This window comes from Lonchura striata, chromosome 5 (assembly GCF_046129695.1).
Source record: "Lonchura striata isolate bLonStr1 chromosome 5, bLonStr1.mat, whole genome shotgun sequence".
NCBI lineage: Eukaryota > Metazoa > Chordata > Aves > Passeriformes > Estrildidae > Lonchura > Lonchura striata.
Window position 1 is genome coordinate 56,098,889 of NC_134607.1, and position 23,936 is coordinate 56,122,824.

The following is a 23,936-nucleotide window of genomic DNA, read 5'->3' on the forward strand; positions in this document are numbered from 1 at the left end:
TTAAATCCAGGCTTTTTTTCCCCTTCCTTGACCAGTAAATGGTAATGTATTAAAACCATGTGAGTGATGAATAAAAATAATGCCTGGGGCTTCTGGAGGCTCTAAGTAATCTGCATTTCAAAAGAGGCTGATGCCAGTCAACTGTATTTGTTTGAAGAACAGCCAATGAAACAGACACCATGGAAGAGATTTCAAGCAGGAATTACTGAAGATTCAGAGAAATGTCAGATTATTTGTGACCAGGTAGTGGAATTCTTTTACTGGTTGCTACACACTGGTGCTTGGAAGTGATTAGGCAAATATAAAACCATGGGGCAAATTCGGGAAATTGCCATCTGACAATGCACAATTCTTCAAACACACAGAAAATTCTTCAGATTCACAACCAAATGTGCTCTATGATTTGATTATTGCTCTATGATTTGATTATTGGAGACTGGCTCTTATATGGTCTCTCTTTTAATGCATTAGAGTGTCAGGTTGGAAAACAATAGTTTTATTGTGCCAAGCAGTGGTAATAAAAAAACAGAAGCTTTTTGAATAGCTCTGGTTAATATAAATGTACACAGAGCTCTAGTTTGAAGTACAGTATAAATCAGTGATGGGGGAGCAGAAGTTCCCAGGAGTTTATTTCAGAAACCTGCCCTCACATAGGGAGGAAAACTGATTCCTACTGTAGCTGATGCTAAATAGTCTCTGCCATGTGAAGGGCAATGTAAGAAGATTATAATGGCACAGTGACTAACACTAAAAATTTAGGAAATATTGCTTGCAAAGATTCTGTTGCTTTGTGATGACCCTTATTTAATCACATTTATTATGTTGTGTACCCTATGTTTTGCCCACAGTGCTGCTCTCACACATGGGCAGCAGCCAAATAGGAGATTTGGACAGACTTAGGAAAGGTCCTCTCAATTTCTTGTATCAGTTGCTCTTTGCAGTGGTTACTGTGCAATTTTTGAGTGCATCCAGTGAAGATACCAGTAGAACTGCCTGTGCATGTGAAATTAGGTGACTACTTAACTTATCAAGTGGACTGTACTTACTGAATAAGGCTGGAGTAAACGGGGCAGAGGCCACATGTATAATAATATAATATAATAAGCAGATACAGTGCAGCTTCCTTGCTAAACGAAGGTAGGTGAGCAGACCAGTATGTGGAGCTTCTGTTGCTCTCAGGAGCTACGGGAAGGGTGAAGAGTTACTCAGCTCTCTTTCTCTACACTCTGTACCTCAAGAGACTTAACAGACTCACAGTTTTTTTCCACTGGCTATTTGTATGGTATCACCCTATGGCTCTAGTGCTGCTGCTTAGCCTGCTACTAGCAGGTTTCAGATTTAGGTATGACTTTTCTTTCATCTATGTCACTGCTGTTTTGTGCAGGATTCTTCAGAAGAAGCATCACAAAAAATGCAGTATATAAATGCAAAAATGGAGGCAACTGTGAGATGGACATGTACATGAGGAGAAAATGCCAGGAGTGCCGTCTAAGGAAATGCAAGCAGATGGGCATGTTGGCTGAATGTATGTATACAGGTATTTGCATCATCCAGTCAGAGTGTGCGCTAAATACTGTATTTCCTTGAGTGATCTGGTTTTGACAATAAAGTTATAAAAGGTGTCATTTGGCAGGTGGAAGGTGTATGAAAGGAGATGGATGCTGTGCCTGTACATCAAAGCCTGTTGAAAGACAAATGCACTTTTAAGCAATGGGATTTAATTGGTGGTCAGGGATGCGAGGGCATAGGAGCTGAGCAAATGGCAAAGGGAGGCCAGTCCTGCACTGGATGACAGCTATTAGTCTGCTTGAGTGGGAAGGAGCAGGGGAAGTGGGCCTATGGGATGCTCCCCAGGAGTCAGGGGTTTGCAGTGTTATGGAAGCCAGAGCAGGAAATTCCTGGTGCTTTTATTTCCTCCTCTTTCTGGGGCTCCCTCAGTCAAGTTCTTGTGGGCCAGGTCCAAGTTTTGGCACATACACAATGCCATTTTCAAGAAAAGAGCAGGAGTGTCACTAGCAGGAAGTTTCTGTGGACTTGCCAACTCTATGTTCCCAGACCTCACCCAGCAATCAGGCAAAGCTGGGTAAGGGCTGGCCCTTTTTTATACTCCTATTAGCTTTTCTCATGGTGCTATAGATTTTCCTGCCTTGCATGTAGGCAATAGGTAGAACTCAGAAACAGGTCTCCAAATATGAAGGAATATATTCTATTCAGACAATTTACAAACTTTATTGAGCTTCAAACTGGATAATTTAGAACAATGGGGATACTGGAGTGCAACTTTGAATATGTTTAAAGCTCCTCTTTGAGTTATTGCACTATTTTTTAAGCCTGCTCCTGAAACACTCTGTAAACATCTGCTCTTTTGCCTTCCATGAATAGGACTACAATTTGTTCTTCTTGATGGCTCCAGTCACTTTAGCATAAACGTATGTGTGAAATCAATTTATGTTCATACAGGAAATTAATCTACTTGGAATTTTTAATATATTTCTATCCTTCAATCTGATCAGAAGATGCTATAGTAACTGTTGGTTATGTGAGAAACAATAAGCTCCATCAATATTTTGAAGGTGTTGCCAGCATAATGTAATTAATCTTTCATTCTGCAAATTGAACAGGCTGCAAAGATTCTGAGATAGAACATATTCTTGTGCAATACATAAATATATGAGCAGACCCCACTTTGATGGAAGAACTCCACATACCTACCCTGCATTGTCAGAGGAAAATAACTCCCCTGCGGAGCTCATCCCTGATCCATTGCTTCAAAATTTTGAGTATTCAAAATAGCTTGAGTCACTCAGTGCAGCAAAAAACCCAGCAACCCACTGCTGAAAAAAAAAAACAGGTCAGTGTAAATAATACTGGCTGAGACCACATGAAACTTTTATGCTGGCCTATCATTTTCACAAGCTGGCATACGGAAAATAAAAGCCAGTGGGTGCTGCTGCCATTTGACTCTCTCTCTGCAATGGAAACATGGGGTATCTTGTGTTGCTCATAACTTAACCATAAGTGTGTTCTAATGCACTGCAATGAGGATGTTTGGCAAGGCACCATTTAATGGCTTTAAAGTAGGAGTGTGTCATATAATTGCTTTTAGTTCAAGGCAATCTAGGACAGTAAAACATGAAACTTCTAGTAGAATAGGGCCTTTATGTGAAAAATATGACTAGGAAATAAAAGGTTACCTTGAACTTTGTTTCACTTACTCATTTTGTAGGATTGCAATTGCAAGCTCTGTGGATTCTTTTCCCCCTCTGAACAAGGAGCTAAAGTATTATAAATATTTATGGCACAGCTACTCAACCATCTTTCTCCTGCCCTATATGTGCAAACTACAGACAGACTAAACCCACCAGTTTCAGTCCTTTCCTGTCATTTGGATCTAAACTGCAAGTTTCTTGGGTGAAATGTCTACCTAGGGAAGACCCAGCTTCTGCCACTCTTCCTGGAATTTAATACCCATTGAAACCTAGCTATCTCTGAGCTAAAAAGTGACATCCTGTCTCACAAGTTTTTCAGATGACTTGAATGGAGACAGATTAAGATATCAAGGTAATACTTAGTAGCGAGAAGCATGAGAAAAATCTGTCTTAATGCTTAAGACAAGTGTAAAGCAAATTTTCCCTAGGAAGGCAATAGACTAGATTCTAAGCTGGTGGAAAACAGCAGAAGCCCATTAACAGCACCAAAGGATGCACTGAATAATTTAGGAAAAGAAATCTGTGGTGCTGTGTGGCACCACAAATTACATGGCTCAATACCAATTATTATCTCTATCATTCCTATTCCCTCCTTTCAAGGTATTCTTTGCAGGTCTTATTTTAATCATGTAAATTTCCTCTTCTCTCAGCAGTTCAGGTAGGTCATTTTATATAGGGCTTAAACAGGAAATTAAAAACAGTCACAACGAGATTCACTGGTTTGATGGTATCTTCCTCCACATCATATACTCACTGAATGAGCCTCTTTTCCTGCTCTGCATTTTTAAAGGAGAAGAATGGGAAGAATACTAGAGAGAGAGAGAGAGAGAGAGAAAGAGAGAAAAAGAGAAAAGAAAGAAAGAAAAGAGAAAGAAAGAAAGAAAAGAGAAAGAAAGAAGTCTTATGTTTAAAATAAGTAAGTTTATTTTTAGGTGAATACTTAGGTGTTTAATTTTTCATTTGTGATTTCTGATGGTCTTCCACAGATTGTGTAGGGTACCTATTTCCCTTCTTTTGTTAGAACAAGAAAATTGATAGTTTTCAGGACATCCAAACAATTACGCTTCCTGGTTCAAAGTACTGAAATGTATTCTAGAACAACAAAAAACTGAGGGAAAATCCCGTACCACAAATTCAAAAATCCTTTTCTGCAAGTGAAACTCTGTAATAAAATCTGAGCTTTATGCATTCCTCTAATACAATGAAAAGCAAAATAACAAGACCAGCTGGGTAACTTCTTAAATACATTTTAAAGGTACTTTTGCCCATCTGAGTCTATGTTTTCAGTTGTTGGTCTACCTGTGTAGTGAGACAGTAATGGCTAAAACCTGGGAGCCCCCTCTTCTGTGTGGGCTTTCTTTCCAAAGATTCTGCACAAAGACCTAATATTGCTTAAATATTATATATATATATATAAATATCCAATGCCCTTTGTGTAAGAACAGCTGCACCTTGATCACTGTTTTGGATCAGAGCAAAAGAGCATTATTTGGATGACAGTTTTCCAATTGTTCCTATTTATTGTACTTTGGTTCAGGTCTTGGAGCACAGGAAAGGCTTTTCTATAAGGCTGAACCAAAGGCACAATGCATTATACTCCCATCACTAATGGGCTTTTTGCCTGTAAGAATAGATCAGACCTGGTCCAAAGCAAGACCCCTGACACGCTCAGTGTGTGGATTCTGGGTCAGCAGAACCAACTGTTTTGGTCTGCAGATAAGCTCCATGTGGGGTAGACTACTCATAGTGTGTGCCTAGCTTGTCTCAGTAGACTCAAATCCAAAGATAATGACATGTTCACAAGATGATCTGCACAGGTAAGCAGGGTTGTTGATTGTTGTAAAGGACATTCATGGGCATGTCTAAGTACCTCTTCAGTGCCTCGGGCATATACAAATTCAATTGCTTTGTGTTGCATTATGTGTCCTAGGTCTCTTAACAGAGATACAGTGCAAGTCAAAAAGGCTACGGAAAAATGTGAAACAGCCCCCAGATCAGACAGTCAATGAAGACAGCGAAGGCCATGATGTGAAACAAGTAACTTCTACAACTAAAATATATAGGGTAAGAGAATTCTTGTTATAGTTCATTCCTGGTGAAGTGATTTTGTTAAATGCATCTAGTACAGTGAATAAAGAGTATTGAAAATCCTCTGGAGCTATCTGTGTTGATTGAAACTTTATCTTCCACTAAGTCAAGGAAATGCCTTGACTATATTTGTAGTTCTGATATTTTTAGTCAAAACCCTGTAAAGCATCTGTAAGATCCATGGAGTATTTTTTCTGGGGTACATATATCACATACATTGAGGTGTGATATTAAAACTTGAACTTACCTAGTTATTTGCTAAACATTTCCTTATTTCTGATAATTAACCATACAAACATATGCAGTTTAAAAAATTTATACACCTCTCTTCTGTACACTTCTGTAAAAGCCTCAGTGAGAAGAAAACCTCTTATCTCCTTGGTCTCCAAATGGTAAAAAATGGATGTATAGCTTTTGCCTAAAACAAGAGATGCTATGACTGCATTTCATGATGGGCTTTTTTTTTTTTTTTTTTTTTTTTGCCAGTATAGGAGAAGGTAGAACTTACCCCAGAGCAGCAGAAACTTCTTGATTATATTATGGATTCATACAGTAAACAACAAATACCCCAGGAGGTGTCAAAAAAACTAGTAAGTATAGTGAAAAATTAATTTTTGAAACACTGATAATGAAACTGAGGATTACAAGGAAAAAAAAATTGGTAGTCAGTGTAAGTAGGTGTAGTAAGTAGAGCAAACTGTGGGCTTACACTTAAAGTATGCTGAAAGTGGGGCAGAATCTCTCCCATTCAGTCAACAATTGGACCATATCTTTATAAAATTTAAATATTAAGAAAAATATTTCAGCTTTAGAATAAGACTTTTATGATCAAATCTATCCTTAGCTAGTTGCAGCTTTTTTTTTTTTTCCATTGCCAGTGTAGGCAGTGATTTGAGTTTGACTTGCTGTCAAGCTTCCTTTCTGTAAAGACACCAGCCTGGAATCTTGAAAATATTTTCTAGATGAATAAACACTGTATACTTCTTATGTTGCCTTCCAAAATACTTGATTTTGACAACATTGGAGAAAAATTACAGTGTTTGGCAGAACTCTTGCTTGGTCCAGTCTAATAGTTCATGTATTTTGTGCTCCTAAATATGAAATGTCAGTGAAAATTAACAGATTTTGTTTGGTTTAATTTTTAACAGCTGAACGAGGAATTCAGTGCTGAAGGAAATTTTCTGATTTTAACAGAAATGGCAACCAGTCATGTGCAGGTTCTTGTGGAATTCACTAAAAAACTACCAGGTATATCCAGCACATTGGAGAAAATTTTGTTATTGCAACACTTACATGTGTTTCTGTTGCCTTTTGGAAAGCTTTGTGTATATTTTAAAGACTATTTAAAAATGCTTGATCCTTCTACACACTGTTTAGATACTGTATAAAGAAAAAGTGCTTTGTGCTCTGAAGAACAGTAGACTGAACAATCCAAAATCTGCTACTCCAAGATGTGGCACCCTTTAGCTACTGACAAAGAAAATGCTCAGAGAAGGGATTGTGTCTGTAGAGAGAATTTATTTTTTATATATTGCTGCAGTGCCAAATAGTCTGCCTTTAAATTACCACTAACATTTGCTAGACTCTACTTGATTCCCTTTTTTGCCTTTCTAGCAATGCCTCTAGGTTATAACACCCACTGAATCGTGAGTCCCACACAAGAACTTTCTCTAGTTGGTGGCACCAATATTTATGGTCCTTGCATTGTGTGTTATGGATAAGTGCTGAAAATCTGAGTTTATTAGCATTTTTTAAAGTCTCAAGTTCATATTACCTCAAGACTGAACACTGGGCATATGGTAGAGGTCCCCTTTAACTAAGGAAGGTGCATTGTAATACTGAAAGAAGCATGGCAGTAGGAAAGCAGTGTAGAGAGCTCTGGTGGAAACAGAAGATATTATGGAGCAGCATCAGGTTTAACGAAATTCTTACTATTGAATATACACCACTACACTTTCCTTATCCTCTAAAGTACCATGAACACTGAAATACATGTGTAAGCCCCAAAAACTTTGGGTAGGTTCAAATCAGTGTCATGTCCTGAAGTCCAGGTTTGAACGTCTGCAGCACTCAGCTACCCTACTGATGCCAACATCGAGGCTATGCAGATGTGTGGCACCTCACATGCAGGAATTTCAGGACTGATTTGTCTCTAATGTGTCCTCAGGCTTTCAAACCCTTGATCATGAAGACCAGATTGCATTGCTGAAGGGCTCAGCAGTAGAAGCCATGTTCCTCCGCTCAGCTGAAATCTTCAGCAGGAAACTTCCTACGGGACACACTGTCCTTCTAGAAGAGAGAATTCGCAATAGTGGTAGGTCTCTTGCTCAATGGGGCAAAACGAAACCAGACCATTCCACTTCTGTGTCAGTATTCGGCCCTTGGGAAGCTAGTAAGATTGTTTAGTAGTGCTGAGATAGATTTATCTGAATGTTCTTTATATTAACTAGAACAAATCTAACTAAGCCTTGAGTCTAAAGTTCATAAGGTAAAGGATTCTTTACAAGTACATTGCAACTATTATGAATAATGCTTCATCAAATAAACCTATTGCATGTCTCTAGTGATAAGTATGAAAGAATGATGTACTATTACCATTTCAAATTGTTCACATAAAGAATTGGTAATTATGCTTTCATAATTGGTAATTATGATTTTAGACAATCCCTATAAGAAGAAAAGAAAGATTCTAGGATGTTACTGAAGATGACTGAAGGCAAGCACCTATTCTTAGGGTTGTTCTGGTAAAATTGAATCACAATGAACACAGTACATAGAAGAATTATAAATACAGCATGTTCTCAGTATGTTTTTTGTTTCTTAAGGTCCATTGAAAGTTCAGTGATTCTGATGAATTCCACTGGTTGTAGACATAAATTGTAATAATTATGAAAAGCCAAATGGGGCTAGATGTTATTTATTCCTTACAGCAGGTGAAATTGTACATTATTATGCATTCTTTGTGCTCCACCAATGCAATACTGAATGTTTTGCCTTTTTCTGTATTGACCAGCAAGCTTTATCCAACCCTCAGATACCTATCGATGAATATTCAAATGGATCAACAATTCATAATAACAGAGTCAGTCTATAGATGCTGCCTTCTGACTTTCCTTTTTAAGGATCAGAAGGAGAGGAGACAGAAGAATATGTAACCTCAATTATTAGTCATGGAAATGGGCTTGAACTCTGTTCAGAAAATACTACGGATGTAAGCAAGATTAAGCAGTACTGACATATTTGATTCACTGAAAAGGAGTCAGAAAACTTAAGAATATTTCTCTATGAGCATATGTATTTATTTTGGCTTAGCACACTCATTTGTAATTAGTAGTTTTATATATTTCTTTCATTTTGATTGATTGTAAGAGGGTACTATTTGATAGACTGGAAATAGTGACTTCCAGAGTGATATTAATAGCTTCTGGTCCAGGTTCTGCAGGCAGAGAAATATGCCAAGAACACCAGATGTGTTTCCTGGAAACTGTAATGAGTTGTCACATATCTAAATATCTTAATTAAGAGATTTTTTTACTGGATTATAACCCACATTTTTGATAGAAATAGTTTTTGGGGCAATTAATTCATATGGCAACATGATTACTGAAAGCTTCTCTTCTCTAATCTGTACAATGAGTATGAAGCTTCTTTGTACAGGGCATCAATTGTTCATTAAAAAAAAACCACCAAAAGCAAGAAATACTTTAATCCAGAACATTGCATAAGCCTTTATGTCATACCAATAATTTTCCTTAGTCATAATTTTAAAATATTCTGTTAATTCTCTGCAACTATTGAATTCAGCTGAGATGCAATATTATATTTTGCAAGTATGTGCTTGACTTCAAAATTTGGTATGTTTACTGCAATTTTCTCTCTTTTTTTTTTTTTTCTCCTGTCGGGAAAAAACTCCAGGGTAAATTAAAAGCAAATTCTTAAACCAAAAACCCTGAATAGTTCCCAAGAAATGAAACACTGTAACTTTTTAAACCATTATGCGTGCTTAAATACAAATGTATCTTCTTGCTCTGGAAGAAGCTTTCTAAAACATCTTCCCTCAAGCCAGGATCAAGTTGAAGACATAAGAGGAAATTCTGATGTTACAACTCCCCCCTCCATTTATTACAAGAGGATAACATATTATTCAGCTTACTGCTGCTGACTGCATTTTTTCCTTCTATTAATAGCCAGAATAAAATAACTTTTCTTATATATTCTATTTCTCTACTTAGTGCATATTCAAACCTACTTTAAAAGATTTTCTTTTGCTGCATTTAATAGGGCCATGACAATAAAAAAAGCAGGTTGTAAATATTTGCATTTCTAGTTTAATTACTGCTACTAGATCTATTTAACTTTTTAATAAATGAAACTTTGAAATAGTTTTAAAATATCTGCTACAGAAGTAGCTTATTTTTGTGTTTTAAATCCTTATTATTTTCATGTGACAAAGATTAAACAAAATGAATGAAAGGCATCCAAATTCTTCTGTTATCATTGTTTACATATAGAGTTTTCAATGTTATTTCCATAATATGTAATATAAATTACAGTAAAACAAAATATTACAAGTATTCAATACTAAGAATATTAAATATTATGCAGTCATAGGACTGAATGTCATAGGACTCAACTCCAGGGCTATAGGTTTCATAGTAGCCTGTACAAAATGTGACATTAGAGTAGAAATGTAAACAATATTTTCCAGTCTTAACCAGTAAGGACAAATGCTACTAACAGCTGTAGCTGACCATTATAATGTTGTAGACTGGTCTAAGAGATAAGAATGGTCAGAACAGATTAAACCCCTCTTTTTCCAAATGCCTCACTGGAAAACAAATAAACACAGAAACAAAAAAGGCTAAATGCAGCAAACTGAAACATACAAAGACAACAGAGAGCCTTAGAAGAAATTCATTGATGGCTGAGTGGGAGTTTAAAAATCAAGTTTATAGGTAACAAATGAAAAAACAGCATCAGGATTATTTATGGCTCCTAGTAAGGTCCTAAACATTGTCATGCCAGCAGCTATAAATTATTGCTGTTAGTCAGAATTTCTGCCTGTATATTTTTAGGTACAGACTAATGTCTGAATATCACAGAAGTTCTATTGTCAAGCTTTGATGCCTGTATCCATAAAATCAGAGAGGGCGGTGGAGGTCCTGCCTAAAAGTCACAAGCTGTCCATACTTCTGTCACCTGCCACCATGTCCACTTTGAAGCTGCTCTCATCTATTAATATTTATGTCTTCTCTGGTCTGATTGTATGGAATGTTTGGGGTTTTTTTCCTGATAAAGAAGTCAGAGATCTGGTGGTGATAACCTTTGAGCATTATCAGCATTCATTTTCATTCTCATGCTGATGAGGTGTATTTTTATTTCTCAGCCTGTGCATATTGCTCAAGTCCTGCTGCACCTCGGAGACTGCCTTTGTTTGAGCCCTGATGGTCTTTCTTCACAAGCCATTATGAAAATTCTTGCATTAGATGCTCCTGTGACTGAAATCCTCTCCTACACACCCTAGTATTGAGACTTAATGAGAAATACAGGCTTTTAAAATTTAATGTTACTGAGATTTGGTGCCATTTACTCATTTGATGCTTTGCATATAACATATTGTGATTGACTCATTCTGTGAAAGGCTGACATTCTAGTAATTTAATGCTTGGTGTTTTTCTGTTATTTTGAAAGCAAATTCTCCCCATTATTGAGTAGTACACTATTTTTAAAAAACACAGCTGAGATACAGAATTTTTTCTCTGTGAGGATTTGTTTTGCTAAAGATACCAGGTTTCATTAGTTGTGAAAAGATAGAGATTTTTATTTCTTCATTTTACTCTACAGAGCAGTTCTAGGAATTTGAGTATTGGGAAATAAAATACTGATATTGACAGAAAGGGAAGAATCTGGACACAACTTTTAAGTTGGCAGTAGGACCTCTGACATTGTGAAACACACTGTTGTCATCCTGGATGGGTTACAGGTGCTGAAGTACACTCAGATCCAAGGAAAAAAAAGAAAAAAACCACACTTTCAAAGCATTGGCAAAAGGCCACCTTTTGCCATTGGATGTGGGATACAAAGTTCCCCACTGATTTGGATAAGAGGCTCCTGCAACCAAAAGCAAAGTTCGGTATTGGAACATGGATATGTAATCACTTCCATTGCCTTGTCTTTTATAATTTGGTTATTAGTACTGAGTAAGGGTGGTGTTTCAAACCCTCCTTGTGCTGGTGTTTGTGCAGAGAAACAAAATGATCTTCACTGACATGTCCAAAGTGTCTAACCTCCAAATGGTCATGTGCATCCTCGTGGAAGGAAACACATCATCCTGTGACTCAAGGCAAAACTGGCACACTGCCCAAAATATTTAGAAATTTAGACCACTCTAAATTGCAAAATATAGGAAAGAGCTTTCTTGTTCACACACCTTTCCTGCACAATCTACCACACTGAGTCGTCCAGCACTAGGTATCTGAAGTACAAATAAAGTTGCTAAATTTATTTAAATTATGTCTACAGAATAGATCTATACCCATGAAAGCAAGAACAGATTTCAGGGACCCAATCTCTTTTTTTTCTGCATAAGTGTGCTTCTTCAGGCCAAATATGTTTTTAGACTCTGCCTATGAAGACTAGCTCAAGGCAGTGCAGGTTCTGCTACTATGTGCCAGACCACATTTCTCTCTTCTGACTGCAGGCACTCAGGCCAGTGCTAAAGTAGGGTATGTGGAAAGGTCATTTGCACCCTTCTTACAGGCTTGGCTTGTTGTTTGTTTGTTTGGGGTTTTGTGTTTTTGTTGGTTTTTTTTTTTTTTTTAATGAAGGTTTCTTTGCTTGCAATTATGACTTAACAGAGCAACTGGACTATGGATTACCTGAAAGAAGATGGGGGTTTGGTACTTGGTTGTGAGTTCTGCTCAACACATGCTAAGTCTCATTTAAGTTGGCCATTTAACCCCTACAAGATAATGGCAGACAGAAAAGAATGTGCCTATGCTCTGGTGTGTCTTCTCTCCTGGCTAGATTTTCCCCTGATTTGGTACTCGGCATTCAGGGGTGATTTTGGTCAGTGGTTAAAGTGCCATTTATGCATTTCAATAGCTCAGAAGGGAGAGCTAATAAGCAGCATGAAAAACAATTCTGATAGATGGAATAATGTGAAAGATAAAATGTAAGTTTGTAAGTAATTGGAACATTTTATTTGCATTAAACAGCTACTAATATACCCTTAGTTTAATATTCACTAACACCTCAATGTTTATCAAGAAAAAACGATCTTTATCTATATTAATAACACAGTGTTAGTTACTGTTAATTAATATTTAGGCTCAAGCTTTCTTCTTGCAATAGATTAATTATTCAGTTTTGCAAAACAGTCAAAATAGAAGAGAAAATGTTGTCTCAAAAAGCTGGCAGTACTGACTCGATATCACAGTAAATACACGTATTCCAAGATTATGTTAAACAGATAATTATTCATGGCCTGAAACTGCAAACTTTATGATATCAGGTATCAGTCATCTTACCTTTAAAGAGCAATCATAGCAATAAAACTCTAAAAAAGACAAGGTCTAAAGTAATGCTGTGCCTTGAACTACAGATGGGGATAAACTTGTGGAAGTAAGGAATGTTGAATGAATAATGTTCATGGGTTTAAATCTGCTCTAGTTTGATGCTGCAAAGCTGCTCTCAGCAAAGCTTGTATTTCCCAGTGACCACACTTGGGTTTACAGCCAGACATGCATGAACACAATGAAATTATCAAATTATCTGCAGTATCTTCTGTAGGTGGCTGAGTTGGGTTAGGTAGAAATCCATATAACACAGAAAGATGCCCAATGACATATGAAAGAGAGTCATGTTCTTACTGCCATAATGCTGCATGGAACAAGATTTTTGAAACCTTTTTGAAGAGAGTTAGGAAGCAGGGGCTATCAACAGTGACCAGGAAGCTCTGCCTGCACAGCTCAGCACAGCACTGTGCAGAGCTGTCATCTGATCTAAATATAGAATGCTAGGCGGAACTAACGTTCCTGTTCTCAATGAGGCCTGAAATATGATTTCATATATTTGGGATTTTTTCACTTTTCAGCTATAATTTTTAGTAATGACATTGGGAAGATTATGTAACTCATTTCTTCTCTAGCCTTTCCAGTTACAAGCACCAAATCACTTTTAATTCTTATTCTGATAACCTGAATTGAAGTGGCAACATCTCATCCAGTAGCTAGGAAAAAAAATATATTTATAAACATCTGTTTCCTCTCTTTTCCTAGTTGTTTTTTTTTTCTTTCTGTTGGAGCTTATGAAATTCAAACCGAAGCGTTTACAATCACATTAGAAAACAGCCCCCTCTTGTGACAGAAAAGCAATTTGTGTAAGGTGCACGCAGGAAGATTAAGTAATAGCAGGGAAACTCCAGCATAGGTGAGAAGACAGCAAAACTACTAAGAGAAAATATTCCATTATCCTAGTTCCAAAATTGCCCATTTTTAACGGATTTTTTTTTCATAATTGTCTCATGACATGTATCAGTTTAAAGATTTTGAAGTTTGTTCTCCCTAGGAAAAGTGGTAAAGCACTTGCATTGCTCAAACATCCCTTTATAATTCCCTTTTATCTCTACGGTTTTGTTTTATTTCTCTGTTTGCAGTACACTAATGCAGAGTTCTCTGCAGTAATTTCATTTGCTTTCACATCTATACTCATTTTTTGCTTCACCCTTCCATACTTAATGTTAGCTTAGAAGCTCTCTGGGCAGGGATTTTTTCACAACATGCTTAGGCATTGTTTGGAGCAGTGAGGACCTGAATTTAGGTCCTCACTAGCTTTTCCATATCCTGTTTGCTGGCACCATTTTCATCCTACTTCTGCTAGGAATTAGGACTATGAGAAACAAATTATGGGAGTCAGTCACATCCCACTTCCTACCATTTCTTGTTTCCTGTCAAGATGATTGTGCCCAGTGGCACAATACCTTGCACAGAGACTTCTAAAAATATCAAGTTTGTCTTAGACTTTTCTCATGTTGTTGCTGAGCCACTCATTTCCATGAAAGGAATTTGCTTTGCTTTAGGGCCCAGCTTTTCACTTCTTTTTTTTCTACTTTCATACAAACTTTAAGATTTTGGTGTTCCATATATATGTGCTACTTAGATTTTATAAGGAACCTTGGCATTTAAAACCACCCCAGAGGAAGACAGGTGGTTTCCCAAAAGTTAGCAATAACAGGTATTCAAAATTTGAAGGAGTTAATGCTGATGACTAACAACATAAGCCTTGCAGCACATTAGATGTTATGGCTATTGTTTGCTCTGTAAGAATGGCCAGCTGTGTTAGTAACTTCTACAGGATGAGCTGACCCACATCATATATATCCCTTTAATTGACTTAGACTCAGTAGTATTGAACTCATCAAGGAAACAAGATTTATGGCTTGTAATCTGAAGTGAACATAGGTTGCTCATGTCATGTGTTTAAAATCATGACTCAGCCATGAAATAAACCACACCCTACAAGACCATTCCTTCACTGTTGGGACACATAACTATTCCACTGCTTGAAGTAAATTCACTGTCACAGCAAAATGTGACAACTGTTTTATAGTTGAGTCAAGTGACTTTATATTTCCTTTCTTTGAGTTCCACATGCTGAGTTTCAGTTTGCATTTGCCTACTGGAGGCACTCCAAACCTCACTAGTCCTGGACTTCAGCACTGAAACCCGTGCTATTTCATGTGGTTTTCAAAGGAAGTTATAAGGACTTCTCCTAGAACAGTTCAAAATTAAGGTTAAATCTACAAGAGATCCTATGGCCCTCATCTAAGGGAACGGAGGAGGTTTCCATCCTTTCAGCCAAGGAAGGCCAGAAGGTTCTTGCTGCAGAACCATTGGTTTGGATGTCTACACTGCTTCAGAGCTGCAAGCAGCCACTGTCAATAGTTCGTTGTCTGCTCTGAGTGACTCATGTATCATTTAAAAGAGGAATAATCTTGATGTTGCAGAACTTCTCTTTTACACCCAAGAGCAGGATGGAGTACGTCTGTAATTTAAGGCTAACTGAGAACATTGTGACATGATGAAAAAGTCAGCAAGAAGAAGTCCATTGGCATGCCTTAGTTTGGAAACCCCAAAGGCTTCTGCTGATGCTGAGAGAATCACATGATCCTATTCTTTAACAGGCTTGGAGTTTAGCTATTTTTGGCTCTATATTTTATAATATATTATTTTATGCTTTAAGGTAATAGTAGTTGCAAGAAAGTTGATCTTGGACTACAGGTAATCCTAGACTTAGTGAAAGTTTCTGGCTACATAAAAGGAGTAATTAAGTGTCTTTAAGGAGACAACTGAAGCAACTGCCCAAGGCAGTTTACTGCAGAGTTGGGCTGGAATTAAACCATATACCCTGAGAGTTTCCACATAACTAATGCAGAGACAGGGAACACAGGGTCTGCTTTGCAAAGAGGATTATCAGCAGACAGGGTAATCATGTATGAGACTTGTCTTGAAGATCCAGATGGACAAACCTGTAGAGTAAAATGAATTGTTTGAAAGAAAGACTTTGAAACCATGCAAAAAGAAAATTCCAGTGTTTGCCCTGGAAAACAAGGATGTGCTTGCACTTGTGCAATAATTGTCTTGCATCATGATTTCTGTAGTAGATTTCTCCCACCAAGGCAGCCAATATGAAGTATTAAATAATTGCTCTGCAGAAGTAAACCAGAGTGTTTCAATAATTAAGACATACTATAACTATTCTTTCACTTTCACAGGTATCTCAGATGAATTCATAACTCCCATGTTTAATTTTTATAAAAGCATTGGAGAGCTGAAGATGACACGGGAAGAATATGCACTGCTCACAGCCATAGTTATCCTGTCTCCAGGTAACTTCTCATCCAGAATTAAATATTAATGGTTCTGGAAAGAAAGCATGAGGAACAGACACAAGATTTGTAAAAACTTACGTTCTACATAGAGTAAGTGAATGTGCATGCTCATTCTGTATATTCAGTTTTTAAACCAGAAAACAAGGACAGAAATACAAACTCCAAATGTCCTGCTACACCATTTGGTTTTGAATACAAGGAAGAAACTGCTTAAATAATGTGCTTTTAAAAATTATGGGTATCTCTTCACTGCTTAGCCAAACAGGCTTCTTCCTTCAGAAAACCCCAGATGTGGCTACATGCACATCACCACTGACCATTGTGGAATGCCACATATTTTAAAGAGAAATTGGGAAACCCTATAACTTAGAATAACTTAGAGTATGGCAATTAAGGTATTCAGACTTTATTGGGAGGTTTCCAAACCAGGTTTCATGAAAGATGGGAAAATGAAGCATTTCCATCACTCTTTGAGTCAGTGTGTCTCAGGAATTTTTTACACCAAAAATCCCATCCTTCTCTTCTCCTCCCAATCCAAGTATCCAAACACATGTTTCCATATGAACAAAATAAAGAGACAAGTATTGTGTAAAAAAGAAATTTAATCTGAGGATTTAATCTGAGGATGAAGATGTTTGATTTCACTCTGGCGACTTTTACACTCTTCTCTACTGGCTAAATTCTCCAGGAGTACTACAGCTCCAAGAACTTTGTTGTTGCTCAGTTTTTGAAATGCATTGCAAGACATACTCTGGTGCAGAGTTAAACTATGGAGGGATGATGACAAAACTCCAGTGAAACGTTGCAGAGCTAAAACACTTCAGTTTTTAAGAAGGTTAAAAAATTTCTCTAGCTAGAAGTAGGAAGCTCGCATGAAAACCCTAATGCAAAAATACAGCATTAAACATTTCTATTTCATATTAACTTGAAAATAAGTATTCTTTGTCGGTATGAATATCAGTGGCCATTGTAAATATTTGAATATTTTTATATTAACTTATTGATGTAAATATTTGCAATGTATCAGAGAGTATATTTGCTAATCACTTCTTCTCTTTGAAACCATAATTAGATCGACAATACATAAAGGGCAGAGATTCTGTGGAAAGGCTTCAAGAACCACTGCTGGATATTCTACAAAAAGTCTGCAAACTTCACCACCCAGATAACCCTCAACACTTTGCATGTCTTCTGGGTCGTCTCACAGAATTACGGACATTTAACCATCATCACGCAGAGATGCTGATGTCATGGAGAGTGAATGATCACAAATTCACACCTCTTCTCTGTGAGATCTGGGATGTGCAGTGAAGGATACTTCTTTATTTTATTTTAGGAGAAATATATTTTTAAAGGACCACACAGCACTTATTTTAATAGGAAAGTTCCCACGGTGCATTATATTTTCTTTACTGTTTTTATAGAAACATTATGAATCCATGAATCCATAGATTCATAAAAGTAATTTTGTCCACTTACACAGAATATTGCATAGCTATTGGATCCTCACACATGAGTATAACTTTTTCTATATTTATACCCTCTGACCAGAAACAGTCCACCAGCTCTTCAGAGGAATCCAATTAATTCCTGCTGCAATTAAGCTGATTGCAGTAACTGTTCCTCTGTAAAGAAATGGGGAAATGCAAGTTTCCATTCATAATTTTTCATTGAAGTGTTTTTTTGTTCTTTACTTCTGACAAAGAATATATTCCAGATGGTTACAGTAATAAAGCAGCTGAAATGGTTCATGTCAGTCATTTGCTGTTCAACTCCAAAATGTGTTCATGTTAAGGTGTGCAAGACGTTATTTCTTCACAAGATGAAAAATTATGTAATGGAGAAAAACCACATACACAGAAAAACTCTTTTAATGATATAACATGTAACTTCAATTGCATTATTATTTCGAAGTAAAAGTTATAGACTACCTTTACTTTGTGAAAGTGTGTCACAGGTTATTTTGCTTTGTGACTTTGACTGCTGGTGCTTAATGGCTCTCAAAAATACGATCGGCAGCACCCCCGGGCCAGGTGAGCGTGTCTGGGTGCTGTGCGCGGAGGTGCGGATGCCGCCGGGGGCTGCAGGCAGGGTGGGGGGACTCTTCCTGCCGGGGTCCGCTCCCGGCGAGGCGAGCCCAGGCGGCGGGGAGAGCGCAGCGCCGAGCGCTGCGGGCGGAACGCCGGCTGCCGGGGCCCTTCGGCTCCCGGCCCCGGGGTGCAGCCGGGCGCTGTCCCGGCCCGGGGGCCGTGTCCCAGTCCGGAGGCGCTGTCCCGGCCCGGGGGCCGTGTCCCAGTCCGGAGGCGCTGTCCCGGCCCGGGGGCCGTGTCCCAGTCCGGAGGCGCTGTCCCGGCCCGGGGGCCGTGTCCCAGTCCGGAGGCGCTGTCCCGGCCCGGGGGCCGTGTCCCAGTCCGGAGGCGCTGTCCCGGCCGGGCGCGGGGCGGTGCCGCGGCTCCGGGCCAGGTGCGGCGGGCCCGGGCCCGCCCCCGGCGCCGATTGGCGCTTTCGAAAGGAGCGGCCGGCGCGGCGGCGCCGTGCAGCACAGCGCGGCACGGCACGGCACAGGGCAGGACGGCACGGCACGGCACGGCAGAGTGGTCGGTGGGTGACGGCAGCCCGCACCGGGCGGTGGCGGTGGCCTGGCCCGCGGGGGAGGTGTGGGGCGGCCGAGGGGCAGCGGGTCCGCCCCGGCCCCGGCCCCGGTCCCGGTCCCGGTCCCGGGCGGGGAGCGCGGCGCTGCGGCGGAGCCCCGCTGGCCGCATGCCTCGGGCGCGCTGCTCCGGAGCGGCGGCGCTCGGGGGTCCCGCCCGTGTGCGGGGGCAGCGCTGGGTGCCGCGGGTCGGGGAGCGCCGGCAGAGCCCGTGATGGGCGGAGCCGGTCCCTGAGAGCGGCGTGGTCGCCCGTCCAGCGGCAGCAGTTCATCCAACGTCTCGGTCATGGACGTCGGAAGGGAAGTGCCTCGAAACTTACCCTGGGGAAGGAAGAGGGGAGAGTTTTTGCATAACCGCCCTCAAACCAGTCTCTTCTGTGCCCTACGCAGGCGTTTGAGGATGCTGTGCTGTTTCTGTAGGAAATTTGCCCCAGTGCTCTTGGCTAAAACACTCATTCGTATTGCTTAATAAGCGGAAAAGCGTCTGCCTCCTTTCTTTGCCCAAAAGCTGGCCGTGTTCCAGGGATGCTGTGTGTCACCTTTGGCATAGTATCAGATCAAGACATGGGAAAAAGTACATGTATTCCTTTAGGAGCTTTAAGGCCTAACTGGGTGCATTTGAAATTTTACCGGGTGAGTCTTTCAGAATAAGAGGCGATTTTATATTTAAGTCATAATAAACTACTCCTGACTGTGGCCAGCCAGCAGTATAATGAGCATCGAAAAATGCTCCCCTACTGTGTTACTTTGCTGGAAGAAGTGCGGGTTAGAAACGGAAGGGAGAGAAGATCTTGCTTGTGTATGTGAGGGAGTAACTGGGGCAGCGTGTCTGGTGTTAACCAGCCTCTGCCCAAACTGGATGCTCCTGTGGGAAGGCAGCCGTCTGCATGTCTCCTGTGGAGATGGCAGCTGTTGAGACGAAGTGCTCCTCCCTGATTTCAAGTGGATTTCTCTGCTCCGACAGGTGTACCAGGGCCTTTGCTGCCATTTGGTAGGGGAGAGCGTGCTCACTGCCTCTGCCTGTGCGCACTTCATGGAGAGGCGTGGAAGGGCAGTCTTTGAGGAGACAGCACGCCTTAATATAAAGAGTTGGTTGCCGCTTTAAAGCCCATCACCTCGGACTGACTAGTCTGGTTCTTTCTCTTTAGTGCCTCTGATGCCTCCCCAGGGAAGCAGAGCTCCTGCTGACTCAGTAAATGCAACAAAAAGGTTCTGAAATTGCTGTAGTGATGGAGTAGCTCTCCATTCAGTGGGTGTCTCTTGTGCCTACCCCTTTTATTTTGCATGTTACTAGATGTGTCTGTAAAAAAAAATCTTGACTATCCTGTAGTAGGTTTCAATAGATACTGATGTGATAGCTTCTTTCATTTTAATGTGTTTATAAACATGGGTTTCAGTAGGTACTGTCAAAACTAATCCAGTTGCTTTGGGTTAGACTGTTGTGATTGCCTTCGGGTGTTGATGGAATAGAAGATGATGTTATATATCTTAAATATAGGGTGAAGATGTAGAAGTGTTTCTACCCTAGTGTTTTCTTAATGAGCCTGTTAACAGAAGGCAGTTTAATGAGCCTGTGAATCCCTTTAGGTTCCACTTAAGCAAGGTCAATGGCTGCTTCATCAACGTTTTAGCTATCTGTAGAAAGGGGGAATTTGTTTATTTGTTTATATGTAAACTGTTCAGTCAAGTAAAATGGGATTTGGACTCGGTTCATCTTGTGCTACAGAATGCGTTGTAATTAGTGTAGCATGTCTTGCTGGTTGGGGCCCACTGAATGATCTATAAATCCTGATACAACTGATCCTAAGCAGGCTATCTCATGGAGTATCTAAGAGCTTGTGTTAACACCTTGAAGTATTTGTGTAAAGTGCTTTAGTATTTGCTGACTGTGCTGTTTCTCAGAGTGTCTGGGGGCAAAGTGCTGGGCATCTCTGTGGAGAGCAGAGGCAAACTGTGGTCTCACAACTGTGTGGGTCATGTTCAGGGTGTGTCTGCACCCTCTTTGCTGAGAAATGCCTGTTCCTATACCATGTGTCAATAGATAGGGATGTTTTTCTCATCCCTCTTACCTGGTGTTGATCCATAGCTCTAGTCCTTTACTGCAGGTTTGGCACTCAACCAGCTGAAGGCAATTCTTGCCTCTCCTGATACATAATTTGTGGCTGACCATCTGTCTCCCAGTAAATCACTGTCTCTGTATTGATCCAGCTGTAAGGTGTGGCTCAGTGACAGCTCCTCTCCTTCCATCCCACAAAGCCATTGGCAGCAGAATTGCCAGCAAAAATGAGGTGCTTCCTGAAAGTGGGGTTGGTGGTGGGGGACCTCTGCTTACTGAGCTTGGAATTGGACTGGTTGCCCCCAGCTGGGAAAAGCTCACAAGTTTCTGGTGTTTTCTTTGTTTTAAGGGGTGAAGCAGGAAGGGGAAAATGGAGAAGAAACCACACCAGAAACAGTTGGAGGAAGGGAAAGAATTATTAAAAGAATTGTTTCTACTGTGATGGGCTTATTCAGTCTTCTGTCCCAAGGGACCTTGAGGGTATCAAGGTCTGCCTGGAAACGAGAATGTCGCAGTCTGAAGTATGCAGGGGATGTGTTACAGTGTACTTTTATTCTGAGGTCCTTTCTTTCACAAACTTCAGTGTCTGAACAGTAAATGCCTGTTGAATGAGAGTTGATAAAACTGGCATGTGTAGAAACTGACACAGTCCTATCTGGAGCTGTCAGAATTCAGTATCAGATACTTACTTCATTCATTATGTACAGCTTTTTGATGCAGGGAAACCAACTGGTTTTAGAAGAAGTCAGATTTGGTTATGACTACGTGGTACTGCAGTATTCACTTCACCACAGCACCTTCTGCACATTTACAGGCTGACTACTTGAAGGTGGCACATCTGGGTCTTCTCATCCTGTGCCTCTCTCAGTAAGTGATAAGGCTGCATTAATCTGTATTCCCTGCAATCTCTGAGCTGAACTGTTTGGCATCTGAAAATGGGAAATTGTTACTGTATTACTTTTCAACTCAAAATTCATGCAGTGTAGCTCACATTATCAGAGGGGGTTTTTGTTAAGTGTTTTTCAGATGCCCTGATTATAACTGAAGCCTTTTGACTTTCTAGGGAGCTCTGACATATGGGCTTACAAAATAACTTGTTTTAGAAGAGCAGGCCCTTGAAGTTCAAGTGCCACAATTTTCCTCAATCTTCTCTTTTTTTTTTTTTTTTTTTTTTTTTGGCAAGACTAGTTTTTGTTAGGCATGCTACAAAACTGCAGATGCTGAGCATTCCTGTGATAGCTGCAGTGTGAATATTTTGCTTTGTTCATGTTTTAAGTGCTCCCTGTGAATTAGGCTGTCTTTTGTTTTCCCTTGGCAGTTAATATGTTAGAGCTCTTGTTAGTCTATATGGAACTCCTTATTTTAATGAGTCTGTCTTCTCTACTGGCTGTTCTGCTGTTGTTTTATTTATTTTTTTTAATCAATGAAGCCTCTTATTGAGCTTCTCTTAGGACAATAGCTTTCTTATGCCAAAGGAAAACGTATTCCCCTGGACAAAGCCGTGGGAAGCATAACATGCTCATTAGTAATGCTTGGTATATACCCTTCCCTTCCCTTGTTCATTCATAGGAGGAAAAATGACATCAAGGAGAGGATGTCTCTCTTTTTTTTTTTCCTTCCTTAGAAATAAAAGGAAGGGGAAAGATTATCACTGGTGTGTCTCTGACAAGATCTGAGAAAAGTTAGCAGTCCTGCTACAAGGAAGTGTCTTCACCTGAAACCAAACTGGTTGCTCATTTGCCAGCCGTAGAGGTAAGTTGTTTTAAAATGCCTGATACATGTAGTCCCACGTAGACTGTGAGCTTTAAGGTGGTGGAACGGGGGGAGAAAAACCATTCTGCTTTCTGTGTAGGACGAAAAGGTGAGAATTTTTATAAGAATTTTGTTTTCTATGATGGGCTATTCAGCCTTCTATCATAGGAACTCCAGGTTGTGCAAGAGAGAAGATGCCATCTACATACAAAGCCTAAATAGCTGGGACAGGAGAGAAAAGGTACTTAATTTTATATGAAAACACATGAGTTAAAATGTCTGATAATGTCTGCAATATGGTTTAATCAGTAAGATGAAATTTTATCTCAGCTATTAAGTAACAGAGCAAGTAAGTTGTTTTTAACAGGTTTCAAGACACAGATAGGAAATTTTTGACATTGTAAAATACCACTGGAAAATTATTATGGAGAAATACTCTCTGTACACGTGCATGCAGCTAACCTGGCAATGCTGCACATCTAGACCTGGAGCCTCCAGGGAAAGACTTACTAATCCTTATTCCAGTGTAAAGCTTGTGCTGAATTTTCCCATGGTTGAAAGCATTGCTGGAAAATACAGTGTTGGCTTCAGGAGAGAAAGCTTTGACTGGGTTGTCTCCAAATTTTCCTTAATGATAATTTTTCCAGGGATTTGTACAGATCACTATATTGCAATAGTTTGCAGCATTCTGTTGAAAACTTAGTGCATGCATGCTGCCTGCAAAGTCACAATCCCAACAGAGATTTCTAAAAACATTGATCATGTGTCTATGCTAGAACTTGATGATCTTTAAGATCCCTTTCAACCCACACCATTCGGTGATCCTGTAAGAGAAAAATCTTACTAGTCAAAATGATTTCTCTGTTTTAAGGTTTTCATGATCTTCCAAGTATCTAATGTAAACTCAGAGTGCATATATATCTGTCTGCACACATGTACGAGATACACTTGTGATAACTGGGAAGGAGAAATCAGAGGCAATTGTTAAATCCAAGAATGGTTTGAAGTATGTGTATTACTCTTTGGCAAAATAAATGTCATACAGCTCCTAAAAATCTTGCCAAATTTGGAGCATTGTTTATGCGTACAAATTTGCTACTTTTGCTGCAATAACGTCACCTTTATCTAAGGGCAGAGTACTGAAGTACTCTGCCCTTAGATAAACCTTAGCTACTAAGATATTTTCCTCTTTCCCCTTCCCTTCCCCTATGAGGCTTATTTTTCCAAAACAGCACTGATGGGTTTTTCTCAGAATTGTCATGAAAGCATGAGAGACTGTAATAAATATCT

The 23,936-nt window shown here is 39.6% G+C and overlaps 1 protein-coding gene and 1 long non-coding RNA gene across 6 annotated transcripts in view; both read left to right on the forward strand.

The window, feature by feature from the left end:
• NR1H4 (nuclear receptor subfamily 1 group H member 4) overlaps positions 1-18,120 on the forward strand; it is a 35,780-nt gene extending 17,660 nt beyond the window's left edge. For 3 of the 4 annotated variants that reach the window (XM_021552733.2, XM_021552732.2, XM_031507449.2), the window contains 7 exons: positions 1,385-1,537; positions 5,140-5,273; positions 5,789-5,887; positions 6,446-6,545; positions 7,465-7,611; positions 16,072-16,185; positions 17,261-18,120. In XM_021552733.2, the coding sequence (XP_021408408.1) occupies positions 1,385-1,537; positions 5,140-5,273; positions 5,789-5,887; positions 6,446-6,545; positions 7,465-7,611; positions 16,072-16,185; positions 17,261-17,499 (986 nt within the window). In that variant the 3' untranslated portion in view covers positions 17,500-18,120. The remainder of the gene's footprint in view (positions 1-1,384; positions 1,538-5,139; positions 5,274-5,788; positions 5,888-6,445; positions 6,546-7,464; positions 7,612-16,071; positions 16,186-17,260) is intronic. The other variant, XM_021552734.2, reaches the window with a different exon arrangement.
• A 634-nt stretch (positions 18,121-18,754) lies between these two features.
• LOC110483060 (uncharacterized) lies at positions 18,755-22,875 on the forward strand. 2 transcript variants are annotated; one of them, XR_013339953.1, is made up of 3 exons: positions 18,755-18,789; positions 22,519-22,646; positions 22,802-22,875. It is a non-coding gene; the product is annotated as an uncharacterized LOC110483060 (long non-coding RNA). The 2 variants fall into 2 exon arrangements; XR_013339954.1 differs by lacking the exon at positions 18,755-18,789 and adding an exon at positions 21,739-21,761.
• Positions 22,876-23,936: the final 1,061 nt, after the last annotated feature.